This window comes from Grus americana, chromosome 2 (assembly GCF_028858705.1).
Source record: "Grus americana isolate bGruAme1 chromosome 2, bGruAme1.mat, whole genome shotgun sequence".
Lineage (NCBI taxonomy): Eukaryota > Metazoa > Chordata > Aves > Gruiformes > Gruidae > Grus > Grus americana.
In genome coordinates, this window is record NC_072853.1 from 104,598,409 (window position 1) to 104,619,157 (window position 20,749).

The 20,749-nt window shown below is 41.9% G+C and overlaps 1 protein-coding gene across 4 annotated transcripts in view; it reads left to right on the top strand.

The window, feature by feature from the left end:
• Positions 1-20,527, top strand: part of TPPP (tubulin polymerization promoting protein) — an 80,281-nt gene extending 59,754 nt beyond the window's left edge. For 2 of the 4 annotated variants that reach the window (XM_054818174.1, XM_054818175.1), the window contains exons 5-6: positions 11,716-11,875; positions 16,053-20,527. In XM_054818174.1, coding sequence (XP_054674149.1) covers positions 11,716-11,875; positions 16,053-16,174 — 282 coding nt within the window. In that variant the 3' untranslated portion in view covers positions 16,175-20,527. Of the gene's footprint in view, positions 1-11,715 lie in introns of all 4 variants that reach the window. The other 2 variants (XM_054818178.1, XM_054818176.1) reach the window with 1 other exon arrangement.
• Positions 20,528-20,749: the final 222 nt, after the last annotated feature.

Sequence of the window (20,749 nt, forward strand, 5' to 3'; positions counted from 1 at the left end):
GAAAGTATGTTAGCAGGATGCCTAAATTGCACCTAGCCTTTCTGTGTAACATTCACACGACCTTAAAGAGGAAGTAGTATTTTCTTTTTAATGGATATGCATTCATCATAAAAAGCATAAAAGGAGAAGAAAAAGGACAAATGGGGTGTTCTGTATAGCCTTATGGTGACATCTTACTGTCTCTGATCTTTTATATGGATGGATCAGTTCAGGGAGTGAGAACATATTTACAAGGAATTAAAATTGCTTGAATTTTGTAATATTAGAAACAAAGTGAGCCTCCCATTTCACAGAAGTTGTGCCAGCAGGAAACCCAACAGGGATTGCTGTCTTTCAATTGTAATATTTGTCACATGTGGGAAGGGGTGCACCGGTGACTTCACATGCAACTTAGGAAAAAGCTGCAGTGAACAAGGCATATTGCTTCTCATTTCCTGGTAGTTTATTATACAGTCAAGACTCTTCAGCACACATCAACTCCTCCTCTGGCGATATTCCACAATCTTTGCCATCTGGCCAGTCCATGGTCACTTCCAAGATTCCTGGGCGATTGGGGTTTCCTATTCAAGCCTGCTGTGTGATCAGTGCAACCCGCTTACTCCACGTAGCATCAGTTGCATGATGTGTAGAGGGGCGCCTCCCTCTGAACATCCAGCCGAGCACCAGCAGTTAGAGTGTCAGGAGCAGCTGTGCTTCAGTACCAACCACCTCCAAAGCAGCTCAAACCCTTTCATATGCTGCCAATATCTCTTTTTCAGTTGGAGTGTAGCAGGCCTCAGATCCTCTGTATCCCCAACTCCAAAGCCCCAGGGGTCGACGTCGAGTCTCCCCTGATGCTTTCTGCCAGAGATTCCACGTAGGGCCATTCTCCCCAGCTGCAGTCTAGAGCATGTTTCTTATATCTGGTCCTGCCCAGACTGGCCCAAGGGCTACTGCATGAACTATCAGGTTGCCCAGAGAAGTTCTAGATGCCTCATCCCTGGAAGTGTTCAAGGCCAGGTTGGATGGGGCAACCTGGTCTAGTGAAGGGTGTCCCTGCCCGTGGCGGGGGGGTTGGAACTAGATGATCTTTGAGGTCCCTTCCAACCCAAACCATTCTATGATTCTATCATTTGCTCAAAGGCTTATAATTTCTCGGGGCCCCATTTACAATTGTTGTTCTTCCTTGCCACTTGATAGAGAGGGCTTACAATCAGACTGTAATTTGGAATATGCATTCTTCAAAAACCCACAATGCCTAAGAAAGCTTGTGTTTCCTTTTTCCTAGTCAGTGGAGACATAGCTGCTATTTTGTTGATCACATCCAGTGGGATCTGATGACACTTATCTTGCCATTTCATTCCTAAACCTGGATCTCCTGTGCAAGTCCCTTGACCTTGCTTCGTTTTATGACGAAACCAGCTTTCAGAAGGATTTGGACTATGTTCTTCCCTTTCTCAGAGACAACTTCTGCTGTGTTGCCCCATACAATGATGTCATCAATGTACTGCAGGTTTTCTGGAGCTTCACTCTGTTCTAGTGCAGTCTGGATCAGTCCATGGCAAATGGTGGGGCTGTGTTTCCACCTCTGGTGTAGTTGATTCCAGGTGTACTGGACGCCCCTCCAAGTGAAAGCAAACTGTAGTCTGCACTCTGCTGCCAAAGGGACTGAGAAAAATGCATTCGCCATATCAATTGTGTCATACTGCTTGGCTGCCTTTGACTCCAGTTCGTATTGAAGTTCCAGCATGTCTGGTATGGCAGCACTCAGGGGTGTTCTGTGACTTCATTCAGGCCATGATGGTCTACTGTCAGTCTCCACTCTTCATTAGACTTTCACACTGGCAATATGGGACTGTTAAAGGGTGAGCGGATTCTGCTGATCACACTTTAGCTCTCCAGTCAACAAACCAGCTTATGGATGGGAATCGGGGAGTCTCGGTTGGTGTGATATTGCTGCCGGTGCACTGTTATGGTAGTGATTGGCACCTGTTGTTCTTCAGCCCTCAGCAACCCCACAACAGAAGGGTCCTCTGAGAGACCAGGCAAGATAGACAGCTGTTTAATTTCCTCCAACTCCAAGGCAGCTGTACCAAAAGCCCACCAGTACCTTTCTGGGTCCTTGAAAGACCCTCTCCAGAGATAGTCTATGCCCAGGATGCAAGGAGCCTCTGGGCCAGTCACAATGGGGTGCTTTTCCCAGTCATTCCCACTTAGACTCACTTCAGCCTCCAGTACAGTTAACTGTCGGGATCCCCCTGTCACTCCAGAAATAGAGATGGGTTCTGCCCCTTTATAGTTTGATGGCATTAGGAGGGTATACTGAGCACCGGTGTCCACTAGAGCCTTGTACTTCTGGGGGTCTGACGTGCCAGGCCATGGGATCCGTGCAGTCCAATAAACCCGGTTGTCCCTTTCCTCCACCTGGCTGGAGTCGGGGCCCTTCTAGACCTGGTCATAGTATTTGTTACTGACAAATGGGTTCGTGTGCTGCACGTGGGTTTGAATCCCATCCTTGTTACTCACTTCTTGTAAATACAAATCAGGAGCTTCTTCCTTAAGATCAGAAGTAAAATCAGCCCTACTATTCTGTCTGGGGAACTACCCACTGGAGACTGGAGTGGCATTTTTCCTGGAAGAACCCCATTTGTGATTGTTTTTCCTTGCAATTCACGTACCCGTGCCTCTAGGGATGAGGTAGGTTTTCCATCCGACTTCCTAATGTCTTCTCCATGATCACACAGGTAAAACCACAGGGTGCCTCATGGTGGGTGCCCTCTACATCCTCTCTCTTGAGCAGAGGAATGTTTGCTCCTAGTAGCTGAGATACTGGTCCATACAAGCAGGGAACTGGACATATAATTTTGAGTTGCTGGACCTCCTGAGACAGGTTCTCCTCTCCCTCCTCTTTGAGTTGCTGGACTTCCAGGGACAGTTTTTCAAACAGGTTTTCAGATTTTTTTGGACAGTCTTTCCATGGCCAAGACACAGGCCCATAGGGAGGAAGAGAGATTTTCTTCGTATTGCTGGAGTTGGCCAGCCACTTCATCCAGTGTTGGTGCCTCTTTGCCTTTCCAGTCCATCACTGCCAATGAATTGACATATGACAGTGGTGTGCTCTGTACAAACTTCTGCCACATGAATCGCATGCATTGGACTTCATTGGGATCTGTGGGTAACTGCATGTTGTCTGGGTCGTAATAAACCATCTCCTGCATGGCTGTTTCCCTCAGGTACTGGATACCTCTCTCCATGGGTCCACTTGCCTGGGTGACATATAAAAATCTTTGAAGGGGTACCTTTCCCTCATGCCTGACAGGAGTCACCTCCAGAGGCTGAGGGCTTGTGTTCCTTTTCCAATCCCCTTGTCAATGCCCCCTTCCCTGGACAGGGATTCCAGCTGCTTGGCTTCCCTACCCTCTAATACCAGGCTACTGGCTTTGCTATCCCAGCATTGGAGCAGCCAGGTGACAAGTTGCTCGCCTAATCGATGGCTGAAATCTTTTCGCATATCTCATAGCTCACTCAAGAATAGGGATTGGGTGTTTATGTTTAGTTCTGTCCCTTCTTCCTGTTCTTGTGATGGCCCTGTTTTGTCATCCTTTACTAAACAAGTTTTAACTTTCATGTCCATTTCTTCTTCTGTATAGGGGCAATGTATACTGATACAGTCTGGTTCTCTGGTTCAGCTGCAATGCTTATCACGTGGGGCTTGAAGTAGCCACAGTGCCTGTCACAGGGGTTGGAGTAGCTGCAGTGTCTGTCACAGGGGTTGATCTCTGGGTGGTATTCTTAAATAGTTGTTTTTTAACCCTAAACAAGATCTGAACCACATTCAGGAGAGCTAGCACTAGAAACAGGCTCATCTGAACATCCCAAGGATACTCAACATTCTCAAGGGCTATTGTAATTAGCCTGGAGGAGAAGGGGAAGGTAAAGAAAGGTGTCTCCCCCACATATTGGCTCTCCAAGGGGAAAATGTACAACGTATAATTATTAATAGCTTCCAACAGATGGCTTCTGGAGTACAGAGGTGAAATGGCTGCTATCACTCCATTCTGCATGCTGCCCACTGCTGAGTACAGATACCAGATTGGTCTAACAATCAATGATTTTGTCATACCATAAGCCAGTGGTACACAATACATCAGAGTGATAACCTTAATCCAATGTCCAGAGGTGATAAACCACACATAAACACTGATAAGCAGTATATGCAGCAAGCAAGATGTTACTTAACGCAACCTGAGAGCAACTCTGAGACCAAATAAAACAACATTGTGACTGGTGGACCAGGGACAATTAAACTAATATAATGAATGCTTATAAAATATGTTTTACCATGCTCTGATCATCTAGATCTGTTATCTCAACCTTCTGAGCCCCACATTGGGTGCCAAAAAGGACTGTCATGGTTTAACCCCAGCTGGTAACTAAGCACCACACAGCTGCTCACTCTGCCCTACCCTGCCTCTCCCCCCGCCCTCCCCTGGGGATGGGGAAGAGCATGGAAAAAAAACCTCGAGGGTTGAGATAAAGACAGTTTAATAGGATAACAAAGGAAGAGAATAATAATAATATATATAAACCAAGTGATGCACAAATGCAATTGCTCACCACCTGCAGGAAAAAAACCCACACCAATGCCCAGTCTGTTTCCAAGCAGCGATTCTACCTCTGGGCTAGCTTTCCCAGTTATATCCAGAGCCTGATGTTCTATGCTAGGGAATATCCCTTTGGCCAGCCTGGGTCAGCTGTCCTGGCTGTGCTGTCCCAGCTTCTTGTGCACCTGGCAGGGCCTGAGAATCTGAAAAAGTCCTTGACTTAGTGTAAGCACTACAACTACCTAGCAACAACTGAAAACATCAGTGTGTTATCAATATTATTCTCATATTAAATCCAAAACACAGCACTATACAGGCTACTAGAAAGAAAATTAACTCTATCCCAGCCAAAACCAGGACACAACCATTTGCTGTATTGCTGTTGCACTGGGAACACACTTGGCTGTAGCAGATGAAGAATGAGTTCTAAAAGAAGGTTTTCATGTTAGTCCTAGCACAAGTCTTCACCAGAGGACATAACAGTGTTATGAAAGAGATACCAGGAGGAAGTAGTGGATGTGAATTCTGTAGCCAGATGACTTTTAAATTCTTCTAAAGAGAAGTATCGAGGGAAATTAATGAGGCAAAACAAACAAACAAACCCCCAAAACTCCACTGTAGGATGCAAGATCCTACAGAACGTGAAGGTAAAATTTATTTACAAAGTCTCTAGTAAGCTGATTCTTATTCACATGTACCTTTTTACTAATAGATTTCATTCACTCACACTCTCACATTCAGCAACAAAGATGCGTGTGCCAAATTGGTCACAGGGCTCATCGAGAGGGCTTTAAACTAGGATCAAAGGGGGAAGGGGACACAACCAGGCTCAACAGAGAGGAGCCTAGGGGTGGCATGCCAGTGTTAGGGGTGAAATCGAAAGCCCAGCTCAAGTGCATCTACACCAATGAACGCAGCATGGGCAACAAACATGAGGAGCTGGAAGCCATCGTGCAGCAGGATAGCTATGACTTAGTCGCCATCACAGAAACGTAGTGGGATGACTCTCATGGCTGGAGTGCTGCAATGGATGGCTATAAGCTCTTCAGAGGGGATGGACAGGGAAGGAGAGGCGGTGGGGCGGCTCTGTATGTTAGGGAGTGTTTCGATTGTGTAGAGCTTAACGATTGTGGTGATAAGGTCGAGTGCTTATGGGTAAGGATGAGGGGGAGGGCCCACAAGGCAGATATCCTGCTGGGAGTTTGTTACAGACCACCCAACCAGGATGAAGAGGTAGATGAAGTATTCTACAAGTGGATGGCAGAAGTCTCACAATTGCTAGCCTTTGTCCTCATGGGAGACTTCAACTTGGCCGGACGTCTGCTGGAAATACAACACAGCAGAGAGGAAACAGTCTAGGAAGTTCCTGGAGTGTGTGGAAGATTGCTTCCTGACACAGCTGGTAAGTGAGCCTACCAGGGGAGGTGCCTCGCTTGACCTGCTGTTTACCAACAGAGAAGGACTGGTGGGAGATATGGTGGTCAGAGGCTGTCTTGGGCTTAGTGACCATGAAATGATAGAGTTCTCGATTCTTGGTGAAGTAAAGAGCGGGGGTCAGCAAAACCATTACCACGGACTTCCAGAGGGCAGACTTTGGCCTGCTCAACGCACTGGTTGAGAGAGTCCTTTGGGAGAAAGTGCTGAAGGGCAAAGGGGTCCAGGAAGGCTGGGCATTCTTCAAGAAGGAAGTCTTAAAGGTGCAGGAGCAGGCTGTCCCCATGTGCCATAAGACGAACTGGCGGGGAAGACGACCGGCCTGGCTGAACAGGGAGCTTTGGCTGGGACTCAGGAAAAAAAGGAGAGTTTGCCACTTTTGGAAGAAGGGGCAGGCAACTCAAGAAGAGTACAGGGATCTCGTTAGGTCATGCGGAGAGAAAATTAGAAAGGCAAAAGCCCAGTTAGAACTCAATCTGGCCACTGTTGTAAGGGAGAACAAGAAATGTTTTTACAAATACATTAACAACAAAAAGAGAGCCAAGGGGGGAATCTCCATCCTTTATTGGATGCGGAGGGGAACATGGCCACCAAGGATGGGGAAAAGGCTGAGGTACTTAATGCCGTCTTTGCCTCAGTCTTTAATATTCAGACCAGTTGTCCCTGCAGCATTCAGCCCTCAGGGCAGGAAGACAGGGACAGAGGGCAGAATAAACCTCCCCATGATCCAGGAGGAAGCAGTTCACAACCTGCTATGCCACCTGGACGCTCACAAGTCTATGGGGCCAGCTGGGATCCACCTGAGAGTACTGAGGGAGCTGGTGGAGGAGCTTGCCAAGCCACTGTCCATCATTTATCAGCAGTCCTGGTTAACAGGGGAGGTCCCAGATGACTGGAGGCTTGCCAATGTGGCGCCCATCTACAAGAAGGGCCCGAAAGAGGATCTGGGAAACTACAGGCCTGTCAGCCTGACCTCAGTACCAGGAAGATTATGGAGCAGGTCATCTTAGGTGTGCTCACCAGGCATGTGCAAGACAACCAGGGGATCAGGCTCAGTCAGCATGGGTTCGTGAAAGGCAGGTCCTGCTTGACCAACCTGATCTCCTTCTATGACCAGGTGACCAGCCTAGTGGATGAAGGAAAGGCTGTGGATGTGTGCTGGGTTTGCGTGGCAAGGTTTTGGTAGCGGGGGGGGGCTACAGGGGTGGCTTCTGTGAGAAGCTGCTAGAAGCTTCCCCTATGTCTGACAGAGCCAATGCCAGCCGGCTCTAAGATGGGCCCGCTGCTGGCCAAGGCCAAGCCAATCAGCGCCTCTGTGATAACATATTTAAGAAGTAGAAAAACACTTAGAGAGAGAGAGCTTTTGCAGTCGGAGAGAGGAGTGAGAAGATGTAAGAAACTCTGCAGACACCAAGGTCAGTGCAGAAGGAGGGGGAGGAGGAGCTCCAGGCGCCGGAGGGGAGATCCCCCTGCAGCCCGTGGAGAAGACCATGGTGAAGCAGTCTGTCCCCCTGCAGCCCATGGAGGAAGGATGAGGGGGTGTAGAGATTCCACCTGCAGCCCGTGGAGGACCCCACGCCGGAGCAGGTGGAGACACCTGAAGGAGGCTGTGGCCCATGGGAAGCCCATGTTGGAGCAAGTTCCTGGCAGGACCGGTGGACCCGTGGAGAGGGGAGCCCACGCCAGGGCAGGTTTGCTGGCAGGACTTGTGACCCCGTGGGGGATCCCACGCTGGAGCAGTTTGCTCCTGAAGGTCTGCACCCTGTGAGAGGGACTCCATGCTGGAGCAGGGGAATGATGAGAGGAGTCCTCCCCCTGAGGATGAAGAAGCGGCAGAAACAACATGTGATGAACTGACCGTAACCCCCATTCCCCGTCCCCCTGTGCTGCTGAGGGGGGGGAAGGTTGAAGCTGGGAGTGAAGTTGAGCCCGGGAAGATGGGAGGGGTGGGGGGAGGTGTTTTAAGAATTGATTTTATTTTCTCATTCCTCTTCTCTGTTTTGCCTAGTAATAAATTAGATGAATTCCCTCTCTAAGTTCGGTCTGTTTTGCTCGTGACAACAATTAGTGAGTGAGCTCTGCCTGTCCTTATCTCGACCCACAAGCATTTTGTGATACCTTTTCTCCCCTGTCTAGTGAATGAGGGGAGTGAGAGAGCGGCTCTGGTGGGCACCTGGTCTCCAGCCAGGGTCAACCCACCACAGGATGTTACCTACCTGGACTTCAGTAAAGCCTTTGATATGGTCTCCCACAGCATTTTCCTGGAGAAGTTGGCTACTCATGGCTTAGACAGGTGCACTCTTTGCTGGGTAAAAACCTGTCTGGATGGCCAAGCCCAGAGAGTTGTGGTGAATGGAGTTAAATCCAGTTTGCGGCCAGTCACAAGTGGTGTTCCCCAGGGCTCAGTCTTGGGGCCAGTCTTGTTTAATATCTTTATCAATGATCTGGACAAGGGGATCGAGTGCGCCCTCAGTAAGTTTGCAGATGACACTAAGTTGGGTGGGAGTGTTGATCTGCTTGAGGGTAGGAATGCTCTGCAGAGGGATCTGGACAGGCTGGATCGATGGGCCGAGGCCAACTGTAAGAGGTTTAACAAGGCCAAGTGCTGGGTCCTGCACATGGGTCACAACAACCCCATGCAATGCTACAGGCTTGGGGAAGAGTGGCTGGAAAGCTGCCCGGTGGAAAAGGACGTGGGGGTATTGGTCAACAGTTGGCTGAACATGAGCCAGCAGTGTGCCCAGGTGGCCAAGAATGCCAACAGCATCCTGGCTTGTATCAGCAATAGTGTGTCCAGCAGGACTAGGGAAGCTGCACTCAGCTCTGGTGAGGCTGCACCTTGAGTATTGTGTTCAGTTTTGAGCCCCTCAGTGCAAGAAGGACGTTGAGGTGCTGGAGCATGTCCAGAGAAGGGCAACAAAGCTGGTGAAGGGTCTGGAGCGCAAGTCTTGTGAGGAGCAGCTGAGGGAACTGGGGTTGTTTAGTCTGGAGAAGAGGAGGCTGAGGGGAGACCTTATCGCTCTCTACAACTACCTGAAAGGAGGTTGTAGCCAGGCGGGCATTGGTCTCTTCTCCCAAGTAACTAGCAATAGAACAAGAGGAAACAGCCTCAAGTTGCACCAGGGGAGGTTTAGGTTGGATATTAGGAAAAATTTCTTCACTGCAAGGGTGGTCAGACATTGGAACAGGCTCCCCAGAGAGGTGGTGGAGTCTCCCTGGAGGTGTTAAAAAAACGTGTAGACATGGCACTTTGGGACATGGTTTAGTAGGCATGGTGGTGTTGGGTTTGCGTTTGGACTTGATGATCTTAGAGGTCTTTTCCAATCTTTAAGATTCTATAATCCCATGATTCTATGATTTTGGCACTGTATCTCCTTTGTGTGTGGGACACAGAGAACAAGGGGTGCTCACTGCTGAGACATCACTATGTCTCCTGGGTTCTTCATGATTGACAATGACAAACTAGTTTTTGGGTAGATGTTTGTGACCTTTAAGAGTCAATAGTTATTACAGACTGGTCCTTCAATTCAGGATCTTATTTCAGCCGGCATAAATTGTAGGCCAACATGTTGTCTAACCTCTGTTTTCCTTATGGGTTTGAAATGTGTCGCTGTTTTCCCAGTAGACTAACAGGAAAGGGAAAGGCTCATGTGGCATGCTGCAACCTTGTTGCTATCATCTTGTTGTTAGGATGCACATTCTTTTTCTTATAAGTCATCTGTGTTGTGATCTTATAGTGCAGACTGTCTTGATATAAACACATTCCTGAAGTTTACCACTGGGAATGATGTCCTGGGAGTAGTTTCCTGGGAATGTCCTTTGTTATGCACTCTTACAGAAGTGTGTGTCTTTGTTTTCCCCAAGCTGTCAGAGTAATTTCCAGTGGCCAGACAATCCTTTGGTTCTGATGTGTGACTGTGTGTACAACCTATGCAATTTGCTAATACCCTGAGGAACAGAAATAATAAATTCTCAGCTGGGCACTAGGCTAGGAGTTTTTACTTTGCTGCTTTTGATGTCTTAGCTTATACATTTTTATTGCATTTTCATTTTATCTAGCTGCTAACACAATTACTGATCACAGGGTATATTTTTTTTTAATTAGTTGTACCGTGAATACAGATTTCATGGTTATAAGGTGTTAGCAGCCAATGTGGACAAGAAAACTGTATGTATTAAGAAGCAATACTTATTCCTAAGCATTGTCTTAATTTCTGTTTTTCAATAGAGAAAAATAACCACTTCTGCAAGTAGCACTCAGAGACTGCAAGGCAAAAGTTCCTAAAGGTCATTCAGCAATGCTATTTTCAGAAATGAATGCTCCAGTGGTCATTTTCTTTCAGATAGTGACAGAACTCACACCTCCACACCTTTCCCCTCAGGGCCTTAGGTGAAAGTAATGCTGCAGGGCAGTGCAGTATTGTATGTATCACGTGTTGTGTATGTTCAGAGGGAGAGAAGCAGAAGTTTACAACCTGAGATTCTCATTAAGTAGCTATGTATGTGGATAAATTCCCTCAAAACAGCTTTTATTTAAATGATGTGGAGGACGTGTGGCTTCCATGATGTACAGGTTATAGCATTCATTCCCAGTCTAACTGAATCCAAGTATCCTGTTCTTTTTGAATCTCAAGCATCTTTTCCAAGTCTCTGATCTTTTAATGTTCAGCATTAAAAGATACTTGACATATGTCATCCTATGAAAGAGCTATGTGTTACTTCAAAAGCCTGTTTGTTAGGTCTTATTAATGTGCATTTATTTGAGCTGAGGATGGGTAGAGAGGAAATGAGGTTTCTGATGAAAGATGTTTCCCAGAGCATTTACTTCACTGCAGTGAAGCCCATGTCACTTTTGTCTCTAAAATGCACCCTAACAGGGTGGCACACATAAGAAAGATACCCAGATTTTACCAGTCTTTGTTCATCTTAGCTCCATTTCCACTACTACGCAAAAATCTTTTGTGTTTTCCCTTCTCATTTGTGCCCTTTCTCTTCTGATTTTAAAATGTAAACTTAAGGATCAAAGAGACCGCTCCCAGTCCAAGCACATGGGTTAGTATGCTTCTATATTGTTCTATGGAATATCTTTTTCCTTCTGTTTGTGCAGTCAAATTTTCTTTGTCTCAATGACAGCAAAACTTTGATTTCTAAGTAGCTTGATATGACTCAGTGAAAGCAATGAAGAGGACAGTCTTTGCTCAATGCCATTTAATAGACTGCTAATTTGCCAACATTGAAAATAGCTTCTAGTTTATTACTTCTCTCATGAATCCTAGAATTTAGAATAAATTTGTCTCTTGAAGCAATGAATTGGTTTGTTTTTCTCTACATTGGTGGAGCTAGGCTTTTATGTTTGGATGTTGATGTAATGGCCTTTGAGCATGGCTGTTCCCTATGACTTCTTCGTATCTTTGGTGCTTAGAACTTGCTTATTAATCAGAAGTATCTCATATTGAAAGTCTCTTCCAAACGTTTTTCACATAACTTGCATTATTTTGTTCTTGGCTATATGATTATTGTTGTTGTATGTAATAGCAAGAAACAAACATTTTTGTATCCTTTTGCTGAAAGCAAGTAGATACTTTCATAGTCTTCATTATTAGCAAAGATTTAGATGTTGGTAGCATGTACAAATATCTGTATTAAGAATAATTGATTTCTGATGTGGGTTTTTTGTTTCTTTTCTTTCTTCCAATAGAAAGCCATTTCATCTCCAACTGTATCACGCCTTACAGATACATCAAAATTCACGGGTTCTCACAAAGAGAGGTTTGATCCCAGTGGGAAAGGAAAAGGCAAAGCTGGCCGAGAAGATCTGGTGGATGCTTCAGGATATGTATCTGGCTATAAGCATGCAGGCACGTATGATCATAAAGTACAAGGAAGCAAGTAAGGCTGAGGGTTTACAACATAGAGGGAGAAAGAGAGGGAAAGAGAATATATTTGCAAGAATGATGTAGATGAATCCCACATGTTTTGGTTATTGTGAATGTTAAGACTATGTTGTCAAGAAGTTGTTTTCAGGAACTGGAACTGATTTCAACATCTGCTGAGCTACTTGCAGCACAACACCACTTCATTACATTCCTCATGCGTATATTGGCAAAAATAAATATATCGGTACAAAAAATACATCATTTTGTTGAGCTTTAGACAAAAAAACCCAACCAAAGTCAAGAGCAAGCAGTTATACTACACTTTGTCAATTCAAGCAAAAGATCTCAAACATTCCTAAATGTCCAGTTGCCCTGAGGATGTCAAAGAGAACCTCTTGAAAAGAGGTCTTTCATAGCAGTCTTTCTGACTGCTGTGCCATTATTTATGCAATTTGATTTGACTACTGTTTGGGGGCTTTTTAAAAATGTCTTATACAGGATCTGGCACTTTCCTTAAATCATTCAACAATATACAATTGGGGAGTGAGTGGTTATAATATACGAGGCGCTAGCCTGTAAATGTCATACACCACTCATGAAAAACTGAAAAAAAAGCTATTTCTAGGACACTATAGGTTCTAAAAAATTTTATGTTAATAGAAAGAAGTGGAAAATACCAGCCCTTACTTTTCTCCTGTCTATACCTTGTGCTTTTTACTGTGTGTACTGTAGCATGGTTCTGACTGGCTGGATTTGGATGGAGCTATTGTACTAATCTGAGGGGTGAGGAACAAGACGTTACTAAGAAAGTCTATTAAAGCTTTTTGCAGTCTGTTTTCAAGTTTGCATTGCCTCACATGTGAAATGAAGGGGGCGTTAAGCTAATAATACTTTAAATAATGATTATGACTAAACACTGCCAATCATATGGCTAATAAGTGAATGTTATTACGCACATACATTGTCACATATTCCCTTTAAGCTATAACATCCGTAAGGAAACTTTATGGCCCCTTGGAATAAGGACATTTATCATTAATATCCTTGTAATTAGCTGCAATTTACCCACAAAAATATACTATTATGACTGGGCTACATTTTATGTTAGATTTGTTTGAAGCCAAGGAATTTGATTCTTTATTCACTTTTGCTGCCTAACTTGGGAGTAATAGTATTGATGGGAATGACTTTCCACTGCTGTAGAAGGAGAACTAGTTCCACAGGCTTAAGATGCAGGCAGCTGAGTGTGACCTGCCTGGAGCCCAGAATGCCAAAACAGCTTAATGGGAATAAAAATAACTATTTTTTTTATATTGGTTAAAAAGGAGAGAAAAGGCTGGTCCAATTTTCCGCGAGAGCTGAACCGAGTACCCTAATGAATTACTCTGCTTCTCTAAAACTATGAAAGATAAGATTTTCAGTATTCAAAACCAGCTGCTAGCAGTTCTGCTTTGCTTTCTTTCAAAAGGAGCTCGTGCACTGATTTTCATGTTCAACTAAGAATAAAGGTTAATAAATTTATTGTTCTCCCTCCACCTGTATTAGCATCCCCCTCAGAGTACCTAAAATTCAGTGAGCAGTGTGTGCTGTTATGTACCATGCATGTCAACAGTCTGTATTTGGCCAGTGTCTGGAAACAGACTACTGGTTTTCAGCCCTTCAACTGTTCATGTTTTGTTTTTCTGGCATTGAATGGTAGCCTTTCTTGTAACTTTGCCTCCAATGACCCTTTGAGCCCATACATCAGCCTGAAACCAGAACAAGAATAGCAAAGGCAAGGACTTCCTTGTGGACTTGGAGATTTTTTTGTTTGTTTGTAATTTATTTCGGGTTTTGTTTTGAAGAGGGAGGGAACTTTGCCAAAACTCAGCACATGTTCTTGAAAAGATTTAAATGGCTTTTTGCATGGTTGGCTTTGGTTACCTGGGAAGATTTTTGATGTATGTAAGGATGCTCAAGATTAGGAGCATCCAGCTTTGTGAAGCCTTTCCACGAGTTACCCATTGTTCTTGAAGAAAAATTTCCATGGAATGAAGGATTATCCACATCTATGTTGCACTGGTGACCTGTCACACTCTGAGGCAGAAAATACTGTGATACCAACAATGGCTAAATTATTCCAACATGGTAGTGAACTGTCTAAATGTAGAGAACCTTCTTCTACGTCACTGGTGCCTGTGCACCTGAAGAAGGCTCCTGGATAATCCTGTTACCTTATGAATAAAAAGGCTAAGCCTCTAACCCTTGATAAATCCTTCAGCTAAGTTACAGACAAAACGAGTGTCCCTATTCTTCCCGTTGACTTTAAGACTTGACTCATAACTTGCTGGTAACTGAAAAGATCTGGACCCAGCCTGAATGAAGAGTGAAGTCCAGTCTACTGCAGAGCCCTTTCAGTACACTGTTGATCTGGCTGTTTGTTGCCAGCTAGCTGCCTTGTCTGGCACATCAGGTGATGCTTAACACAAGGCGCACAAGTGACAGGCTTTCTCAAGTACCCAAATACTGAGCGTCAGTAATGCCAGACTGTTGCTATGCAGGAGGAGTGATTAGTTAGGAAGGTTTTAATGTATAATTAGGTTTTAAGTTGCTAGTTCACAGTGTGAGAGACCAGCACACTCATAAGATAGAAGGCATGCAAAGGAATTGAGTATGCAGACAGATTCCGACACTGATTAGAAATTGAGCTACTCTGCTCAATGGAACTAGCTGGGGTTCTGCCAGAGTTTATTTTCCATTACTTGTAAAGTATAAAATCACTGCCATGAATCAAAGCGCTTCGTATGGATCTGATGCAAAGTTCTGTGAAATGCTTTCAGTGGCGCAATAAGCTTTGGATCAGGACCTGAGAAGATGCTTCAGATAGCAGTATTTTATTTTGATGAACACACTTCTTTGTTTCTTCTTTGTTTCTACAATTGGATAGAAGTCACTGTGATATGACAGTGACAAAGGTAAGTTGTAGCTAGAAAGATAGTACTTTGGGAAGATTTTTTCCCTTTTACTACACTTGGTGTGGAAGATAAGGGCTATGAATAAAAGCACCATATACAGCTGTGTATTAGGGGTTCAGCCTTCTACATAAGCTCTTACTTTTCCACTAATATCCATAGGAAATTAAAAGCCTAAATACTATCTTGAAGGTTAGCCATAGGTTCCAGGTCTGCTTGGGAATGAGGCAAAGTACATTTTCTTGTTCATCTGCCATTCCCTCAACTTTCAGGACAGCAAGTATGGCTGGTACCTCAGAGATGAGGGGAAGGAATACCTCAGCAGGTGCAGAAGGTGACTCATTTTCAACCCTTGAAGTGGTGTAGAGCATATGCTATTCCTGTGCACTATATTCCAGGCTGTAACTAAATGTCATGCCTGAAGTAAGGGCCTGGCTACCTAATAAGGTTTACAGTCATCTCCTTTTTTGGGGCATCTTGACTCATTCCATCTAACTTTCCACATCCTATACTATGCAGCACTCTTCTATGTGACATCTCCTATAAAATCCTGTTGTTCCTAATTATCCCTGCTTTCATTACCACTGAACATTCTGCCAACAGAAATGTGATCAGAAAGTTCAGGTTGCTTTTAGCAATAACTGCTTTAAAGTACAAACACTGTTCATTTAAAATTAAACTCTTAAATACTATGGCAGTAAACAATCTTACCATATCTCCACTGAGGCTTAACCTGACCATCAAAGCCTTTGCAAGATTGAGGCCAAGAAATAAAAATCCTCACTGGGGCAAAAGAATAGTCCTTACAAATAATTTCCCCAAAATAACCTAGTTTTAAAATAAAATATTCAGAATTAAATGGCTTTTCTTATTAGCGCTTGCTTATTAATTTCCTCTAGTCACTCCATATGCTTTAGTTACTTGTTGAGAATTTTGCAACAATCTTATCAACGTGGAAATATCAGAAGCAAAAATTGTTGTTCTGCTTTATGTGGCTATCAAAGCTATCACAATAGTGTTACTGAGAAGCAGACATTAAAAACGATACATTATTTCAACAGTCCTATGTGAACAGTTGTTGTTGATTGTAATGAAATATTTGGAATCCCAAAGGAAATGTTGAACATCGGACAGTGGCCAAGATCTAGCCACTTTTTTTTTTTTTTTTTTTTAAGCCTACTATATTTCTTATCTCTTTTTCAATTTAGGGAAGGGAAAGGGAGATTTCAAAACTACTCATATGTCACAACCTGCATTTTTCATCAGCATAGAGATTGTTCTTCAAAGATATTTTGGATTGACCTATGATATTTTCCATGTATTTTACTGACCTTACCTAAATAAAAAATTCCTCTGGCAACTTTTTGGCATTATAGAAAGCTTTGTTCATTTATTAGCACTTCAGTCACCCATATTTTCCCTCTATTGGCTCAATTAATGTTTTTGTGGTACCTGGAATTAGCCAGAACTAAAAGGCAAATAACTGCTATTGGTTTCACTTGGAAATGATAGGCATCCCAATCATCTGTAACCATCTATAGAAAAAAATCTTTGTGTATCTTTCTCCAAAACCAAAACTTTAATGTTATAATTGATAGGTTTTCTCCTTAAGGCTTGTCATAGTTATAAAATAAATTTTAATTCTTTGTGCCTGCATGTATGATATTCAAAACATAACCTTGCCTTTCAGTGATGCATGTATTCTGGGGGCATGTGCCTGTCATCCATGAATGAGAATTCTCTGTTGGCACTGGCCAAGAAACAAACCTTTTACCTTCATGATAGAACAAATGTAATGTGTTGCACCAGTACATGTCCTCTTAACTGACTGTTAGCCTTGCGTGTGTGCCAAAATAACTACACCTTCATGTACATTGTTTGTAGCGTGAATATTAAGTTCTTGGCTCTATTAGTTGGCCATAAGTTATGTAATATACAAGACTTGTACAGGTTTGTGTGTGCGTACACATACTCTTTGGATCCAGCTAAGTAAATAAACCATATAGATGTTGATCCAAACCTTAAATCTTATTAAGGCCAAACTCTAGTCCTGCCGCCAATGCTGTTCAGCTTGGCCACTTGGTGACACTGCCATTCTCCCTCCATAGCATGAAGGTAAAGATCTAAGGAGGCTTTTATGTTTTTACGCTTCTACCCCGTTTCCGTTTCTGGGGAAAATCACTTTTCACTGATTCAAACATAGTCTTGGAGTGACAAGAAAAGATTCTCCATCTCTTGTGGAAGTAGGAGGGTCAGTATGAAAGCAAGATTTCCTCTGAGTACTCTCAAGATACCATTTAAAATTATGCCCTGCATGGGCGCTGTATTTTCCTTTGCCACAAGTTTGTGAAGCAAGTTGACGCTCACTATGTATACAAGCAGTTGTTCATCATCAGTTAGTAAGTACAAAGTCATGGTATATTGAGGTGGGAATGGGAAAACAGGACTGTCGTACAATGCCTATGGCCCTGAGTCTTACCTTTATGAAATTAAATACCTGAAGTATAATGATAGATCTCAAACTTGTGTGAAATTCTCACAGTCTGGAATGCCTCAACTTGATACATGTGTACCTCCTGTATTTGGAATGTTTGGCCATAAAATAGCATTTAGACATTCATTTACTCATTTTGTGCACCCAAGTGCCCATTTGGCTTACTTACCTAATAAAAGCTGGAAGTAATGGACTGGGATGTTCTTTTTAAGTCTTCAGAATCCTAAAACTAGTGAGAGACTTTTAGTTGCATTCATGCTTGCTCATTAAACTCAAAAAAGAATGCTTGAATGCTGTTCCAGCTAAGAATGGTGCTTCAGGCAGCTAAAGAATATTGCAGATAGTACCTCCATATCTTAATTGCCCAAGTAATTTGTTTTTGCAGGGAGAAATAACAGTAATATATTTAGGTTTGGGGTTTTTTAAGTTTTTTTAGTATATTACCTTGGCTATATTGCTTCAAAATCCATATGGAGAAGGTGGATTTCAAAACAAGTTTAAGATATGACTCTTTACTTTGTTGTCAGAAAGCATTTGAATTGGCTTGTTTCATTCAAACTAATTGATTGTCCACTCTAGATGATAGACTTTGGCAAGAGCAAGCTTGATAATAAATAAGAGAAAAAAATCCAGCCTATTTACTGAGTATTCTTGACAGACATTTGCAGTACTGGTAGTCAGAAATGTTTTTTTTTAAAAATAAATTCTCTTTCATAATCATGCACAAACACATGTGCATGCACACATGTACTACTTTGGTGTATATATATACACACATGAAGAGCAATACTATGGAAGAGGCTTTTTTTTTTTTTTTAATGCCTTACATTTGGAAATTGACATTGAAATGGCAACTGACTAACCTGATTTGGAAAAATGTCAAGCACCTACCATATTCCATTGCAGGTAAACAGCCAATGAATTAATTTTCAAATATAGTTATACAGCATGTCTTTTTGTGAGTTACTGTAAAGCTTATGGCACTGTATAAAGTGAGTTTTGTTGTAAGCATTTGTAAAGGTCTTAAAGATAATGCTCACGATAATTTGCCCTTACATTCAGTTATCTTTATTCAAGATTTTTCTATTACTTTGCACATTTTTCAGAACAGATCACACATATGAATAAAGTTACATTCAAGTTAATTAAAAATGCAGCCCTAAAAATACACTCATACTTCATCCATCTTTACATTTTGATCAGGAGCTATATTATGGGTGATCAAAAAAATAAGAAAAAAGATGGTAATCGGTATCCCCACAATGGTGAATTATTTTAAGCTCCAGTTTACATCAGATGAGTTTCTGTATGCTTGCATTTGCTGAAATGCTATTTGAACACAAAGTAATTAAATAATGTGAAATAATGCCACCTTGGCTCTGTTAAATAGGGTTACATTAATGCAACTGAAATGCTGTGTGTCTGTAATATTCATGCTAAATACATACTAGCTCTTTACAAAGGCTTTATGTAAGGTCAGTTAACCTACAAACTCTGATGTCTTGTGTAAAATCCTCTTGGCAAACTACTTTTCTTAGAGTGTAGTGTATGAAACGGTAAGGTCATAGACAAAAAAACAAGTTATAGTGTTTGTTTATCTGTGTGCTGGGTGCAGAATATATCAGCTTTGGCAAACTATTGCAGTAGGGAAAATGTTTTGTATAATGCCTATAATACAAAGTAATTTATCTTTACATTCTGTAAAGCAGAGAAATGGTCAATGTTGGATAAGTATATTGAAGTTTATTCTTAGCAAGGTTTTATGTTTCACAGATTTAAATATTACAGGAGAAATATATATTTATACAGAAGTATAATTTTTGAATGTTTGAGGTTGGTTTTCTTCAGTCATGAACCATTTATTTATCCACATTAGGCTTTATTCCTTTGCTAGCTTGTTTATCTGTCCATGCTGTTCCAACATCCATTTCTAATTTGGTTTAGATGTTTTGATTATTTATTTGCACAAATCTGGATGTTCATGCTGTCAGGACCTGATCATAAAGTGTAGAGGCAAAACTGTTTTGTCTTTGATTACTTAGAACACTAATAAAAATGTAATCATTAAATAGTTGTGGTATGGAGATACATCTTGACATAGTCTTCCTTGGAGCACTGTACAGCATGATAGAAACCTTCAGTGAATCTTACTATTTCTTGTTCTTATTTTCATTTGTCTTTCATCTTGGTCCAGAAAACCAGGAAGCTGCTGTGTGCTAATAATTACCTGCAATATTTATAATTGCAGGCATTGCAAACATTAACATTCAGCTGTATTAGCCTACTGTGTTCACTGTGAAATTTTCAACATGGTAAATATTTTACATGATCATTTAACCTTACAAGTTTACTTTTTTCCCCTCACTAATTTAACACTGAACCTTTTTTTTTTTTCATTATTACAAATGAACAACTTGAGCATAGAATTTCTTAATCTTAACTATAATAGATAAACATATCCTAAGCAAAGATTTTTAACCACTTGATGAAGGGGGCCAGGCACCATCCAGTGCAAAGCACACTGGGCAAAATCTTATCCCCACTGCAGTCAGTGCCAAAATTCTAACTGGTGTTAGCAAAAATGGAACCACCATTACCAAGGGGTTAATATGCTTAGTAACCATGATAAGAGGTTATGGGGGAGCACAACAGTGATTCTCTATTTCCATATCTTTGTTTCTGAATAGTAGTAGTTTTAAATTAACAATCTTTAAAATAAGTAAAAGAAACTTGAAGGGGGATCATATACTACTAGTTTGTACTAGGTTTTTTCAGGAAAAGGAAACAAATTTTTATATATATATATATGCAATATATTTTTACACTGTTTATTAATGCTAGAAAGTATTACATGTATCACTTTATCAGTGTGAATGTTAAAGTAATGGCAATGTTATGGATGTTTTAAACCTTTTAAAGTTGTCTTGTTAAATTCTAAACCCACATTAACAATGGAAAAGCTACTTTGGCTACAACATTATTGTTGATGTTTTAGGGAAAAAAGTTCAAGTACAGCAGTTGTTTGATTAGCACTGTAAAAGCTTGGCTTGAAAAGTTGTAGTGAAATCCATATTGTAAACACCATTTTTTAAAGCATAGCTTCTCATAAAGTATGTTACTGCTGTTGACTGACTGTATAAAATTGTATCTTTAGTTGGTAAAGTGATCAATAAATGTGTTACTACATCAGTTCCTGGACTTCTTGAAGTATATGGTATTTGCTGATAAACTTTGTTACCAACAGTTATTTTACAGTTTAGATGTTAAGCAAATTGCCAATGAATGTATACATTACATCAAATACACTCTGAACAACTAGCAGAACATATTTCTTCTTTACCATTTATTTTCCTGGTTTTAATGAGTAGCATTAACATTCTCATTAACATTGAGAACTCTAGTATGATCCTT